This window comes from Theobroma cacao, chromosome 7, assembly GCF_053813885.1.
Source record: "Theobroma cacao isolate CCN51 chromosome 7, ASM5381388v1, whole genome shotgun sequence".
Classification (NCBI taxonomy): Eukaryota; Viridiplantae; Streptophyta; class Magnoliopsida; order Malvales; family Malvaceae; genus Theobroma; species Theobroma cacao.
In genome coordinates, this window is record NC_142645.1 from 11,321,357 (window position 1) to 11,338,108 (window position 16,752).

At 33.6% G+C, this 16,752-nt stretch overlaps 1 protein-coding gene and 1 long non-coding RNA gene across 3 annotated transcripts; one reads left to right on the top strand and one right to left on the bottom strand.

The window, feature by feature from the left end:
• The first annotated feature begins 3,242 nt into the window (after positions 1 to 3,242).
• Positions 3,243 to 5,674, top strand: LOC18594602 (Pentatricopeptide repeat (PPR) superfamily protein). Of its 2 annotated transcripts, none has more exons than XM_088808530.1 (2): positions 3,243 to 3,398; positions 3,963 to 5,674. In XM_088808530.1, the coding sequence occupies exon 2, from the start codon at positions 4,019 to 4,021 to the stop codon at positions 5,270 to 5,272; it is 1,254 nt and encodes a 417-aa protein (XP_088664656.1). In that variant the 5' UTR covers positions 3,243 to 3,398; positions 3,963 to 4,018; the 3' UTR covers positions 5,273 to 5,674. The 2 variants fall into 2 exon arrangements, with proteins under 2 accessions (XP_088664656.1, XP_088664655.1); XM_088808529.1 differs by having other exon boundaries at positions 3,252 to 5,499; positions 5,630 to 5,674.
• A 1,277-nt stretch (positions 5,675 to 6,951) lies between these two features.
• On the bottom strand, positions 6,952 to 8,460 carry LOC108662674 (uncharacterized). Its single transcript, XR_001928618.2, has 2 exons — positions 8,322 to 8,460; positions 6,952 to 7,309 (listed from the first exon to the last, which is right to left on the bottom strand). It is a non-coding gene; the product is annotated as an uncharacterized LOC108662674 (long non-coding RNA).
• Positions 8,461 to 16,752: the final 8,292 nt, after the last annotated feature.

Genomic DNA, 16,752 nt, shown 5'->3' on the forward strand with positions numbered 1-16,752 from the left:
TAAGGGCTTAATTGAACGCAATAAAAGTATAAGAGCTTATTTGAATTTTCTTAAATAGTTTAAGGATTTTTTTGTATATTATGCCTAATTTTTAAAATTACGAATGATTATTTTTAAAATTAATAAAGGAAAAAATTATTTTAAAAATATTGTTATCTCATCAAATTAATAAAAATATTAAAAATTGACTAACGTTTGGATTGTGTATTTAAGGAAAGATATTATTTTTAAGTATACTGTACATTTCAAAAATTAATAGAATCATGTAAAATTCTGATTAAAATCTAAAAGTATTAAGATGTGTTACTTATTTAAAATATGCGATAATTCTCATTAGATAAAAAAAGAAATTAGTTTCTTTTAGAATATATAATGTGTCGCCCACGTATTGCGTCGAGAAAATACATACCTCCATATTCAACACGATTACGCTTAACATATTCTTTAACCTCAACTGTTATACCATTCATAAAGTCAAACCTATTGTCGTCAGATACTAACAGTCTCTCGATGTCCATTGTCAAAAGTTTTCCTCATTCCTCTGTCCTCTTAACCTGCTTTTCCAGGAAAGGGATGGGCTCCAATTTGTACTGCAACATCTCATTCTTCTTTATCAATTTTCCCCAACACCAAACACAGCAGCCACCACCTTCACTTTGGAAGTAGGAAACAACCTGAGAGCTTGAATTGCAGTTGAAACGCGGTGAATTAATCCATACTTTCGCCTGAAAATATGGATTAATAATTGTTGTTGATGCTTTCTGAAAATATGAATTAATAATTGTTTATTGATGCCTTGTTTGATAAGAACAATTGTTTATTATTGATCAGTATGCAATTTTTGGGCCTTTCTGAAAATATGAATTAATAAATATTTATTAATTTTAACTTTAATTTTTTTGAGTTTTTTTCATAAATATTGCAAGTTAGTGAAATTAGAAAGTAATTTTGATACAAACAAAAAGATATTAATGTTTTTTTTAAAGTTAAAAGAAGAATTTCATTAAACAACTGAGAATCTTCCCATTTACAAGAGCCATGGCGAGCAACCAGGCCAAAACAAAAGGAATATCGGTTGGTATGCCATTAACCTGTAAATAGTATACACTCCCAATATTCCCATTCAAAAGACAAAATCAGTTTCCCATATCACTCTGTACCTTCCATTTACACCAAAAACAGCAACAAAAACCCTGAAATCTTCAACTTGATGCCACGCACCTAAGAACAACATAAAAACAAACACAACCCCAGGACACCAACCCAAAAGGCCAATATCAAACAATTGACTATTCGAAACAGCATTCACCCTTTCCAGAGAACCATCAAACATCATAAATAAACGAAACCAGCTCCCCATCCATCATCAAAAGCCCAACACAGAATCTCCTAGAACATTCCTGTGGCATATTCAAAAAAGGACGCGAACAGAGAAAGGTAATCCTTATTGAAAAACCCGCAGGAATCTTGGATGCAAAAGAACTCCTTCCTTTGCGAGATTGTCAGCTCTCTGATTAGCCTCTCTATTGATGTGCCTTATCTCCCAGGGGCCCAGTTTCTCCAAAAAGCTCTCAATCTGCAAAAACTGTTTCCTCATTCTCTATGGAGCTTCATCCGATGCTTTCATCCATTTAATCGCGTTACTCAAGTCACTCTCGATCACCAATTTGTAATCATTTTTCCACTATGAAGCCAAGAAGATAACAATGGCTTCCTTTATCGCCATGACCTCAGCCACATTGGAATCAGCATTGCCTATGGATTTAGAGAACATTGCTTTAACTTCCCCCTTCTCATTTCTCAAAATGCCTCCTATACCTGCTGGCCCGGGTCCATATTAAATTTCAGTTCTCCTACTTTTGGTTCTTCCCATTTAACACCTTTTTTGGCACTTTTTTGTTTTATCCTGCTACTATGTGCAAGTGGTTTTCTGTATGCATCGAGCACAAACAAATATTCCCTTGGCCATCTCGCATTTGCCCATGTCACTAACCTGAACCTCACCAATTCCACACATTTTTTAGCACTCCATTCTTTTCCTTTAAAGATCACCTCATCTCTTTCTTTCCAGATTGTCCAGATTGCTACGAAATACGCCATCCTCAAAATCCTCAAATCAACCGATCCCAAGTCACATTCATTCCATACTTCAAAAAAGGATCTGGTGCTATTTGGTGAAATCCACACATATCCACATTCATTGAACCATTCAGTCCATACTTTCCAAGTTTCAATACACTCAGTAAACAAATGATCACAAGTCTCTTTTTCCTTGTTGCACAGTACACACTTCAAAGAATTTTCCTGTACCACCCCCTTTTAGCTAACTCGTCTTTAACAGCAAGTATCCCATAGCTACCAAACAAAACATTCAACTCTGAAAGGAGCCAAACCTGCCCATACATATTTCCAAATCCTATCCGTTTTTTCACTAGGAGCAAGAATAAATTTACAAAAGGACTTGGTGGTGTAGATTTCGTTAGGCTTTCTCTTCGCTTTGATAATAAGAATGTGAATTTGAGCATAAGTTATAATCAACGACTCTATTCAAAATATAAATTCTTTTGCAAAACGAATAAAAAAGACATAATATTAAAAAATTAAATTATTTTAAATTTTTAAAATTTTTTATTTTTTTATTACATTTAATCAAATTTTTATAATTTTATTTTAAATCAGATAAGTTTTTATAATTAATTATTGATTAACTACTACTAATTAAAATATTATTTATTATTATATTTTTAAAAAAATATTATTTATTATTATATATCACATAATACTGACGTGACATATTAACAAATTATAATGATAATGACATGACATGCTAATGTGGTATGTTGATGTGGTCATGTGGTGTGTTTTACCCTTATCATTATCTGTCACTCGATAATATCTTGACTAGTGCATAATCTTTTTTCAAAAAAGAGTAAGATTCGAATTCTCTTCTCTAAATATAAAAAAAAATCATAAAACTTTATTTGATCCAAAATAAATATACAATGACTTAATTAAAAAGGATAATAATTTATTTAATTTTTTAAATAATTTAAATTTTTTTTCAAACATTGTAATAATAAAAAACTATACATGGTACCTTAGTGAGGGATGGGCAGCTAATTTCCTCCGGATTTTTTTTTTTTTTTTTATTCTAAAAGAGTAGTTTTAGTTGACACAATTTCGGACAAGTCAGCGCGTGGCCTGCATACTAGTAAGCAGCGCGTAAGATGGCTATCAGTTTTTACCAGTTGGATAACGAGGGAAAGAGTTGTGGATGGCAGTGGGCAGGGATGAGCTGAATGCCCCGTCTCCTCCAACCAAAGAAAAATAAAATTACAACAAAGCTCTCTTCCTTGAAGAAAAGCCGTCAATCCAAAGGTCACTCAACCAAATAATATGTATGTTCATCCTTCTGTCCCCCTCTTTTCTCTCTTGTTCTTGTCTAAATTTTAATATTTGCTGGAAATTAGAATGATCACTTCATTTTTTCTTTCTTTTTCACTGATCAACCATTAAGGGACTGAATTAGGCTTCTTTAACGTTTCTATATATTTTTTTGTTGGTTATGGCAACTTTACTCAACTCCATGTCTCCTATGACAAATCCGTCACCTGAAACAACAAGGAAAACATGTGGGTTCTTTTACCAAATCCCAAACCTTCATTCTTTTTCACTCAACAAGGGTTTTACCAGAGTTTTAGCAACTACCCAGATCACAATTTCTCCTAAAGACTCTGTTTTTACTTTACCAAATTGGAAGACAGGGAAGAATGACACTAAAAGTAGGGAACTTAGGCTTAATGATGCTTTTTTTCATATGGAATATATGGTTGGGAAAGGACAGAAACCTGATGTAGCTCAAGCTACACAGCTGTTGTATGATTTGTGCAAGGCTAATAAGATGAAAAAGTCAATTAGAGTGTTGGAGATGATGGTTAATTCTGGTATTATACCTGATGCAGCTTCTTATACTTTCTTGGTCAATCACTTGTGCAAGAGAGGGAATGTTGGACATGCAATGCAGTTAGTGGAAAAAATGGAGGCTCATGGTTACCCAACTAATACTGTTACTTATAATTCTCTAGTTAGAGGGCTTTGTATGCATGGAAACTTGAATCAAAGCTTGCAGCTGTTGGATAAGTTAATACAAAAGGGACTAGTTCCCAATGCGTTCACTTACTCTTTCTTGCTTGAGGCTGCTTATAAGGAAAAAGGAGTAAATGAGGCAATGAAGCTTTTGGATGACATTATTGCCAAAGGTGGGAAGCCTAACTTGGTTAGTTACAATGTTTTGTTGACTGGGTTGTGCAAGGAAGGGAGGACTGATGAGGCAATTAGGTTCTTCAGGAATTTGCCTGCTAAAGGATTTGATCCAAATGTTGTGAGTTATAACATTTTGCTAAGGAATTTGTGCTATGAGGGACGGTGGAAAGAAGCAAATGAGCTTTTGGCGGAGATGGATGGTGAGGATCGTTCTCCTTCTGTAGTTACTTACAATATATTGATTGGTTCTCTTGCCCTTCATGGAAGGACTGAACACGCTCTGGATGTTTTGGATGAGATGATTAGGGGACGTTTTAAGGCCACTGCTACAAGCTATAACCCAATAATTGCTCGTCTTTGCCAAGAGAAGAAAGTGGATCTTGTGGTTAAGTGTCTAGACCAGATGATCTATAGACGTTGTAAACCTAATGAAGGAACGTATAATGCTACTGCTGTGCTCTGCGAGCAGGGAATGGTGCAAGAGGCATTCTCCATAATTCAAAGCTTGGGGAGCAAACAAAGTTCCCCTCCGCATGATTTCTACAAGAGTGTGATTTCTAGCTTATGCAGAAAAGGAAACACATATCCAGCCTTTCAGCTTTTATATGAAATGACAAAGTCTGGGTTCAATCCGGACTCTTACACCTACTCGTCATTAATAAGAGGGTTGTGCTTGGAGGGAATGCTGCAAGAGGCGCTGGAAATTGTCATAGTAATGGAAGAAAGCAATTATAGGCCTGATGTTGACAATTTCAATGCACTTATATTAGGATTCTGCAAATCCCACAGAACTGATCTGTCTTTGAATGTTTTCGAGATGATAATAGAGAAAGGTTATATGCCAAATGAGACAACTTATACTATTCTTGTGGAAGGGATTGCTCATGAAGGAAAAATAGAGCTGGCAGCAGAAGTATTGAAGGAGTTGCATGTGAGAGAAGTTGTGAGTCAACATGCTGTAGAGAGACTTGTTATGCAATACAACCTTTCTGCTATAGATAACATTTGATTTTTAGTTTGCCAGAATATGGACAGGAAAATGGAAAAAATGAAAGATTATCATTCTGTTGCTCTTTGCAAAATTGATTCTTACTGTTCAGATATTTGACAGTGTCGAAACATGAATTTTGTTCTGAAACAAAGAAAAAGTAGCTTGAGATCGTTTGGCACTGTATCCAAAATTTTGAAGGTGGTGTGAAGAGGAATCAAGTTCAAGCAGAATAACTCAACTTTGTGGTACTTCTTTATTTGCTTGAGCTGGTTAATGTTTTGTTGTAAATCCTGTTTATTTTGTAGAGCTTTTGTTTGGTATGTACAAGTTGATTATGGTTGATATGAAATGATTAACAAGTCCCCTTCTCAACAGGCATCTAATGGAAGACTCATTTGGCACTTGCTGTCTTTTTAGTCATCATGATGCTTTCTCAAATTCATAAATCAGTGTGCAAATATTCTTAGATGGATTAGTTTTTTCCTCCTAATGCCCTGTTGGATGTGAACTGAAGAGGTCTACTCTTCCATTAGAGTTGAGTTCTTCCTGAAGATGTTTTATAATTATTATTTGCCGAACTTAGAGATGCAACTATGGTTTCAATTTTTCTTTTTCCTAAAAGAAGAGAAATTGTGTTTCCAGATTACGGAATAGCTTCTTTCCAAATATCTATTGGCTGTTCAAATCTACCAAGTTTGGGTAGGATAGATCATACCCTATAGAGAGAGTTCATTCAAGATTAGCCCCAATGAAAAGTCATGAGATTTCTTTGTTAAGACCTGGCAGTTGAACAAACTATCAACCATTGTGCCAAAACTTGAAACTGCTTCGATGGCTTCAAATTTAAAAGCCCTCGATTCTTTTCCCGGGGAGAGACTGGTGTTATTACCCCATTTTGGTTGCACCGGGTACAGAATTCCAACCTACTTTTGCATACCATTCATTAACTACTTAGCATTAGGAATAATGATGATGCAAGGACCGGAACAAGCAGAAAATGTTTTGTTTTTGACAACAAAATAAAAATTGTGTCAAAAATTGCTTTCCAATATCTTAATTTTACGTCTTTTCATGGGGAGAAAAGAAAAGAAGATAAAAAGAAGGATAAGTTATGCTGCAAAACATTACCAATTTCGACTGAACTCTATTAAACAGTTTTTGCTTGTTGATAAATACAACCCGATAACAAATGAATGACTAACCATACTATTTGTTGAAATTGGATGACTGAGACTTAAATACTAGCAAGCAGTAACATAAAATCTCAGCGAGGCTAGACAAGGGAGATTTGAAAGTCTTTTACCTTTGTAAGCAATGCAAGGAAATTTGGAAGAACCAATCACAACCATTGTGATATAGAACTCTTAACCCATCAAGCCTAGGGATTTAAACAAACCATTAAACCTTCATTTTCAGAAAACGCCTTAGATACTGGACAAACCCATTTCTTTTCTTCATTTCCTTAAGAACATAAGTTGGAAACAAACTTCAGTATATAAGCCTTATCATCATTGTCATGTTATAACCCACCAACCTCAAGCCTATTGAGAATTGTGGTCCCAAATTTTAGAACCAAAACACTGACCTCTTAAAAACACATACAAAAACAGTTTGCATCATGTTAAATTTTATCCTGAATGCTTGACAATATAGGGGAACAATCTATCTCACATATAAGACGATAGTAACACAACCAATTATCTAATAATAGACAAAGACCATTAAGTTTTCAATTTCACTTTTTGGAAGCATTTTAAGGATAACACAGTCTACACAGCTCAAAACATAAAAGCCCAACATAATATTTAGTAGTACTAGACAACACCTCAAATAGTCTTAAAACTTAACCTAAAATTAGAAGACAGAACAGATAAGCTTGCCCGAAAAAACATCCTCCAACCTTCACAACTTCATACAATATATGCTGGATGATGATGGCAAAGTCAAGGGAATATCAGGGTAAAGCCCATCTTTTCTGTGTCCATGCACCTACTTTGATCTCTGCCTCATCTTTCGGCGCTTCCTCTTCAGCCTCCTCATGCGCTTCTTCTTCCACTGAAATGCATACGAACATAAGCAAATTAATCCTAATAAAATGATATAATCAACTATAGACAGATACGATAGTTAACATTTGATCCAAATGGCCCATATAGCAATTTATTCTAAAATGTAAAATTTCAAGTTTTTTTTTCAAAAGATATCAATGTGACAATAAAATTCCTTTGGGTAAAAGACTATTTCCAGTCCCTCAATTTAAGCCACAATTCCACTCCAATAAATGACAGAAAACTTATAGAAAATGACCAGTGCTCATCGTATTTGAGTTTACTAATAATAAATAAGTATAATCAAGATGCATACATCAGGTCAAACTAACCAACCCTTGTTGATTAAGTGAGCAAGGTCTTTCTTCCAATTGCCCCAACAGAATTACTAATCAAAAACTTATGAAGGAAGAATTTTACAAGTAATTTTAACAGCGATTGCCTCATATGTTAACTGCCACAAAAGAGTACAGTTCCCGCCATGTAACTAATTAATCTTCCCCATTACATTTAATAGCACCTATGCCAACTAAAATCCAAGAACAGCATCTATATTGACAACGACAATATCAGCAACATTTCAAATAGTTAACCCTTATCATCAGCAACATTTCCAAATAATTAACCCCTACCATCAATTTCGATAAAGTCAGCCAAATCGCCTTAGCTGAAGGCTTCTCTCACTAGCTTTCCTAATTTTTCCTAACTAGAAATTTTGGAGTTTGGGTTAACCTATTTATTGATAATCAAATGTTCCAAGTTCTGATACCCATTACACCTAAAAATAGCAAATAAGTAATCGTTTTGCCATGTTCTCTCGTATAACAAGCAGATCATAAACGCGATTATATAACCCTAAAATATGCTAAAGATTAAATACTAGAAATTAAACAACCAAAATCAAAGGAGGGGGTAAGCAAATTAATTTCCAAATGCAAATAATCTGGACAAACAAATCACAGAAAAAGTGACGAAAAGCTTAGTAACGCGAGATTAATCGCAGACATAGAGGAAATTACCTTGGCTCTCATCTTGGATTAGCTCCTTTTACGATTGGCCGACGATCCCTACAGAAAGGAGACGAGATTACCTTGAGAATTCTTAGGGAGGGCTTCGTTCGTTATTTAAAGGCCCACGCTCTGGAAACCCTAATTCGTGTCCCATTTTGGGTTCACGTGCCGCAGGGTAATTTGGTTATTTCCCTTATCTCTTCGTTGGTTTTTTTGGAATGTCATCATTTTTGTTATATAAAGAGTTCGAAAATCCAACTACAACTTTCTTAAAGACTTTAAATTAGAATAATTTAAAATGCTTTGTATTATGAAATAAATCTTAAAATAACAAATAAAAATAACTTGAAATAATAATTAAAGAGAAGAAAGAAAGTGTTTAGGGGAGAGAAAAGAGATCTTATTGAAGTGTATATCTTTACAAATGAAATGAAAACAACCCTTTGAATCATAGTACTAATCTAATTTTATCTAAGAGTTCAAATCATATTACACTTCTTGTATCTTGCCTATTGGGCTGTTTGATTTAGTTTGCACTTCTTGGGTCATAATATAATAGACATTTACATATTTATTCATAACACTCTCCTTTGAATGTTTATTGTATTAAGAATATGCCTCGTTAAAACCTTGCAAGAAAAAAATCTCATGGGAAAAAATCTTAGTGAAGGAAAAAGAATACATAATTCTTTCAAGAATACACTTATGAAATACTGCCTCATTAAAAACCTTATCAAGAAAAACCTAGTGGGAAAAACCTTGATGAAGAAAAAGAGTACAATGCGTATTTTACTCTCCCTGATAACTGCATTATAGAGATCTTTAAAATGATACATTCCAACTTTTCAAATGTTGCAGTAAGAAGGGCTTTAATGAACAAATCTGCTTAGATTGTCACTTGACTGAATTTGTTGAACACTAATTTCACCATTTTCTTGAAGGTTATGAGTGAAGAAGAATTTTGACGAAATATGTTTTATTCGATCGCCTTTAATGTATCATTCATTTAACTGTGCTATGCAAGCAATATTATTCTCATATAACATTGTTGGAATTTTCTTCTTGGTTGGCATGCCACACATTTCTCGAATATATTAAGTTACAGATCTTAACCAGACATATTCATAACTTGCTCATGAGTTGCTAAAATTTCTGCATGGCTAGAAGAAGTAGCAACTATAGTTTGCTTTATAAAATGCCATAAAATAGCCATACCTCAATATGCGAACAAATAACCTGTCTGGGATCGAGCTTTGTGTGGATCAGATGAATATTCTGCATCTGCATAACTAATTAAATTTTATTTTGATGCATTTGAATTATATAAGCCATATCCATTGTTCCTCAGAGATATTAAAGTATATGTTTTATTTCATTCCAATGTTTTCGAGTTGAAAAAGAACTATATCTTGCTAACAAATTCACAGCAATTGCTATATCAAGTCATGTATTGCTAATAAGATACATTAATACTCCAATTTCAATAAGATATGGTACTTCAGGACCATGAAGTTCTTTATTATCCTCACGAGGTTGAAAAATGTCTTTTTTTTAACATCTAATGACCTTACAACCATTGGTGAACCCAATGGATATACTTTCTCCATATAAAATCATTTTAGCATTTTTGTGATATAATTTGATTGATGGACAAAAATTCTATTTGCCAAGTGTTCAATCTAAACACCCACACAAAACTTTATTTTTTCAAGGTTTTTCATCTCAAATTCTCTCTTTAAGTAATCCACGGCTTTTGATAACTCTTCAGGAGTTCCAATAATGTTCAAGTCATCAACATAAACAACAATTATAATAAATTCATATCTAAACCCCTTTTATAAAACACATGAGCATATAGGATTATTACTATAACCTTCTTTCAATAAATTTGCACTAACGGGATTATACCACATGTGTCTAGATTGCTTTAATCCATATAAAGATTTATTTAATTTAATCGAATAAATTTCTCGAGAATTCAAATTTTGTGCTTCAGGCAACTTAAATCCTTCAAGGATTTTCATATAGATATCGATATCAAAATAGCCATATAAATAGGCTATAGCTACACTCATTAGACGCATTTTCATTTTCTCATTTATTGTCAGACTAGTTAATATAGAATTGTAATTATGTCCACCACAGAGAATATCTCTTTTTATATTTAATACCAGATTTTTGGGTAAAACATTGTACGATAAGCCGTGCTTTATATCTAATAATCTTATTTTTCTCATTTCGTATTCACACAAATACCCGTTTATATCTCATTAGTTTTACATCATTTGATGTACGGACTACAAGTCAAAAAACTTCACGTTTTGCAATTAAATTCAATTCCACTTTGATTGCGTCTTTCCACATTGGCCAATAATTTATATAAGTTCAAGATCCTCGTTTTTCTTTTATAATAGTGAGCTCTATATTTTATACAAAATATCGTCGATATTATTTACCAGTTTCATTTTTTCTCATCATGACATAATTGATTGAGATCTCTTCATTTTCAATGATTTCAAGTACTTGAATTTCTTTCGAAATTTTTCTCAATTATATCAGGTGTCTCTTCTAGAGTTTCTACTTCCTCTTTTTGACCATCTTAAATATTTGCTCATTTTCTTTTTCGAGAATTTTATCTTTGGAACCGATTGATTTTCACATTTCTGGCGTGCCTTGTTCTACAGGGACATCAATGCCAATAGGAGCATTTGCAGCTGGTATATAAGATTTAGTTATTCTCTTTAGGTCAGTAAATATGTCTAGCAACTAATTTACTATATTTTGCAAAATAATTATATTTTGAACTTCAAGTTCATATTGCTTTGTGCGATGATCAAAACTAAATAATGATAATTCACTCTAAGAAATTTCCTTTTTCAACTACTTATTTTCTCTCTTTAATCTTGAAAAAATTGTTTCATCAAAATAACAATTGACAAACTTTGTCATGAATAAATCTCCTATCGATAATTCTAAATATTTAATTACAAATGGAGATTTGTAACCAACATATATTCCTAACCTCTTTGAGGACCCATCTTTGTGCGTTGTGGTGGAGCAATTGAAACATATATCGCACATCCAAAAAATTCTTAGATGGAAAATATTTGGTTCTTGACCATAAACCAATTGTATAAGGAGAATTTATAATAACTCGTTTGGCCTGATGCATACAAATGCTGCTGCATCCAAAATGGCATGCCCCCAAGTCAACATTGGGAGTTTGAATTTCATAAGCTTGCAATTAGTTGGAAGTGTTTAATAAATAATTCTGCTAAACCATTTATGTATAAATATAAATAACAGGTTGTTCAATAATTATTCCAACTAATATGCAATATTAAAGGCTTGAGATGTATATCCACCAGCATTATCAAGACAAATAATCTTGATTACATAACCAGGAAAATGTGCTTGAAATGAATGGTTGCAAATGCCAAATTGCAAGTTATAATAAGCACACATGTGACTATCTAGTCGATGCATCGATTAAAACCATAAAATATCTAAATTGTTCACAAGATGGATGTATGAATCCACATATAACCTTGAATATTATTCAAAAACGTAGGGAATTCAATCCCAACTTTAGTTGGTGGTAGCCTTATGATTTATTTGCCTTCAGAGCAAACAGCACATAAAATTCATAAGATTGAAAAATCTTCTGGTTTTTCAATTAATGATAAATTTTCAATCATTTTTTTTGCATCATTATTGATTTAGGATGGTCCAATCGATCATGTCAAACATTAAAATCATTAGTAAACTTCTAGTTTACTATGAGTTTCAATTATTCTAATATTTGTATAGTTTAATTTTGAGAACAAAGTGAGTAATTTTTTTTTTCAACATACACTTTCTACTTGAGATAATAGATGTAATATAGAGGTATTAAGTGTCTCTTTCATTCATTGTCTCAATATGACATCTGTCACAGCCCAAATACAGAGCTATGATCGGCGGATGGGCCCAATGGGCATAGCCTACTAAGCCCAAGCAAGCCTTTTTATGCAAACCCGATCATCATTCCCAACCATCATTTCTAAAACCACATATTGAAATTCTGAACTAAAAATAATTCAGTAATATTCTAAGTGACCCAAAACTCACAATTTTATTATGTCAAAATAATGTCACCCGTTTGCCAGCTCATAATGTCGGTAATCAAATATACATAATTGATTTTTAACATTAATCTCTGTGGTCTTCATTACTTATACATGTACACAAGCATAAGACTCTTGACCATCAGCGGAGTGACCGTGGGTGAAGGTATAGCTACTGAGATGCCATAGTACCTACCAAGAAGGCGAGCATATGTGTGCGACTCAATCTAGGTCCCAACTACCTCCAAATCTGAAAGCATGAATTTTAAAAAAAACGTGAGTATAAAACTCAGTGAGTGAACATAAGAAGGGAACAAGCAATCGATAGAAGGAATTTGGAAATCACGATGCATTTGTTTCAAAAATAATGCAATTGATTTAATTTCTTACTAAAAACCCCTCATTTCAAACTTTGATCAATAACCTCATAGTGTTGCAAAAACCCATGGTCAATCCATGAAGTTAAATGGGTGAAAAATAGGTCAAAATCAAGCAAGGTAGCAAGCATGGCAGCAAGTTTCTCGCTGCAGCGAGAAATAGTCTCAGTTTGCATATATTTCAGTTTTTCTATCATATCTCCCACTAAAGAAGTCCAATTGACCTGGTTTTTAGACCATTAGAAAGCTACGAGGTAGGGCTACAACTTTGATGTTTACCACTTTCCCAGTTCTGACGAAAATGTGGTCAAAATCTTTATCTAAGTGAAAGCACTGCACTAGAACCCGAGAATTTCTCGTTGCAGCGAGAATCAGGCCAATGTGACCCTCAAAACCAGAAAGTTTCTCGCTGCAGCGAAAATGAATCTCGCTACAATAAGAAACAGAGCATTTTAAGTGAAATGGGTCTTGTTACATCAAAAGCCATTTTATTGTTGAAATGAAAAGCAATTTGGGAGCAATTAACAACACCAACACACAACACAATCACAATTATTTTCATAAACTTTCTATAACATATATATATTTGTATATACATACATCATCATGCATACCATCCCACCACACTCAACTCAATGCAATATCATCATCATGTGTGCACTCCCTACTCGCACACTTCAACATCATCATGTGTGCAGTCCCTACTCGCACACTCTATCATCATCATGTGTGCACTCCCTACTCGCACACTTCAACATCATCACACAACATTATTCATCAATACAAAACATATATTCATATATATACCTACCAACATAATATAAAAGCACATGGATTCATCTTTTTACACATTTCACATTTTTCATAGCATCAAAACATTTTATCAAGGGCTTGTTCCCTGGCACACATTTTTAAACAAAAGTTGAAAAAATCATTCAAATGTTCATTCAAATATATTACATTTCCCAAAGAAATTTTGAAATGCAAGTTCACTCACCAGTCTTGTTAATTCCTTTGCTTGACTCTAACCTCAACTAATACTCCAAATGGACATGTGAGGTCTGGTTGGAACCTATACACACACAACATCACAACCAACCCAAATTGGCATTAATATAATTCAAAAGCTCTTTCCTAATCAAGTTCCACTAGTTGTACCTAACTAGCTTCCAATTGCCATTAAATGGCTAGTTATTCACACTACTCTAGTCACCCTAAGAGTGAATAAACAACTTCAATGATAAAACACTCACAAACCCCATTGTTAGCCATTATCAACAACTAAAGAAATTTAACCCTAACTTATATTCACCTTGATGGTCTTTGTAGTTGAATTCTCTTTCAAAATTCTTCAAGCTAACAAGGGAAATCACTCTCTCTCTCTCTCTCTACATGTCCAGCTAGTGAGAAGAAGATGAAAGTATGACTTTTTTAAGGGTTTTAAGGTGAGAGAGTGAAAGAGCACAAAAGGTTCTATGAACAAGTGCTCAAAAGCATGAAATTGAAGCTAGAGAGAGAAAGCTATGGAACCTTTAAGGGAGGCTCCCATGGAGATGAAGAAATGTGAGAGGGGAAAGGAAGAAGAAATTGCTAGAAGCTGCTGAAAATTGTTGGAGCTTTAGATATTTATATCTAAAGTTTATCCATTTCTCACTTAAATTACCAAAATGCCCTTAACATGGTGACTTTGTCTTCCTCTCATCCTTTGTGCAACCTTTTACTCTTTCGACACTAAGGAAAGGTCCATAATAGTCTAGAAATATTCGGGTTCACGAAAACATAAAAATTTAGACTCGAGATGCAAAATGACCATTTTGCCTTTATCGTAGAAATTGTCAAACCCTGTTCTATAAAAATAATTACGACATCATTTACATGCTCAATAGAATGTTTGCATGTTTAGGAAGTTCGAGGAATCGTTAAAAGACGATATTGCCCTTAGTGGTACCATTAAGTCGATTAAGCCTCGAACTAGTTCAAATAGGAATTTTGAGGTGAAATTAAGAGTTTCACAGTTCAGGGATGACTCAAAATGGTAATTCAGAGTTCGAGGATCAATTTGGAGTCAAACCGAAATTTTCACTATCCAGGGGCAAAATGGTCATTTGCCATTTGGGACAAAATGGAAATTTTGAGAAAAGATTTTTTTGGCCCCATTTAACTTATTGGAGTATGATTGGAGTATTGGAGTATAATTTGAGGGTTTGGCAATGAAAAAGTTTAATTCCGATGATTTCTGGAGTGTAGGGGCAAAATCGTAATTTTTCCATCCACAGACAAAATTTGAGATTTTGAGAGAATTTAGATCAAATTTGACAAATTGGAGAATGGTATGAGTATAAGGGATGAAAAATATGTCTATGGGCAATTTTTCAGTTTTTGGGGCAAAAATGTAATTTTTGACTTTTACAGGGGTAAAAGTGTAATTTCAAAAAATTACTCTACCAAGACTTTGGATAAGTCTGAGAATTTTATCTAAGCTATGGATATGTAGGACAAGTGTATGGTGAAAATTTGGAAATAAATGGATGGCTAGAATTTAAGGAATTAATAAAACAAAAAAAATGAATAAAATAATATTATATTATTTTAGCCTTTAAAAATGTCAAAATTCTAGAATTCTCATCTTCTTCAGCTGTCCAAACCAGGAGAGAAAAAGGGGGAAAAGAAATAAGAACCCTAGCTGAAAAAATTTGGGGAAAATCAAGAGAAATCAAGAAATCAAGCATTAAAAAGGTAAATTTCATTGATTTTCCTTGTGATTTTCACTACCCATGCATTTTTTTCTCATTTCCATGCAAAATTAGAAAGTGGGTATGGACACCCATGCTGGCCAAACCTCCATGGATGAGTTTTGAACTTGAGTTTTGGTTGATTTTAATTGAATTAAGTGATTTTAGTTAGGTTATATTGAAATATAGCAAAAATAAGCTAGAGAAATAATTTTCTCCCATTGAAACACATTATGCTGAATTTTCTAGGGGAATATTGGCTGCTGATCTTGATGTTTATTTGAGGAATTATGATGAATAATGATGAATTATGAGCCTAGAAAAATAATGGGAATTTTCAGAGTAAAAATATGAATTTTTACCCACTAGGGGTATTTTCGTAATTTGCTACCGAGATTGATAATTTGCACCACACTAAGGGACATTAAGTCAATTTGGGTGCAATTGAGGTATAGAAGCTGAAAAAAATTAATTTGGAGTTTAAACGGACGCGTATATCGATTTATCGGGTCAAAGACCGAAATAGGCTAACATCTCGTTTAGGCAAAATTTAGACATTTTGCACTTCATATCATGCATTAGTAGTATAAATTAGTTTATTTTGGTTTAGTACCAAAGTAGTAAACCTTTTAATTGTGCAATTTGTCAAGGTGGCGAATCCTCTAGCAAGGGCAAAGAAATCGCACTCAATGAGTAATAGTTGGAGTACCCGAATTTAGTTTTCAGAAACTGTGAGTAAACTTATTATCGTCTTAATTATCTAAAGTAGTTTTATACAATTGTGTGATATTTGGAAAATGGGTTTAAATGGTAAATTGCTATGTTTTAAGAGAAATTGTGATTTTATAAAATAATTTTATAAATTTTCTGAAAAATCGAATGCTGGTTTTGAAAATAGAATAATTGGAGACTGCCTGCTTGTGTTGTAAATTTATGGTTTTAAATTGAATGGCTTATGACAATAAATGAGCATGAATGGCTAAACTGATTTTGGTGTTAGAATTATTTGTACTGTGTATTTAGCCTTGAGAGGCTAGGTTGAGATAAATTGCCATGTCATATAGAAAAAGATTTTATAAATCAGGTGGTAGATAAAAGATTAGCTACTGCAGTGGTGGGGGGTTCCGTGGGCCATCCTATTAGAGGGGCACGATAAACTCCTTTATATTCTCACCTTGGTCGTAGAGGCGCGCAGGGTATCTCCTGAGGTGGGATTTTTGAGTGC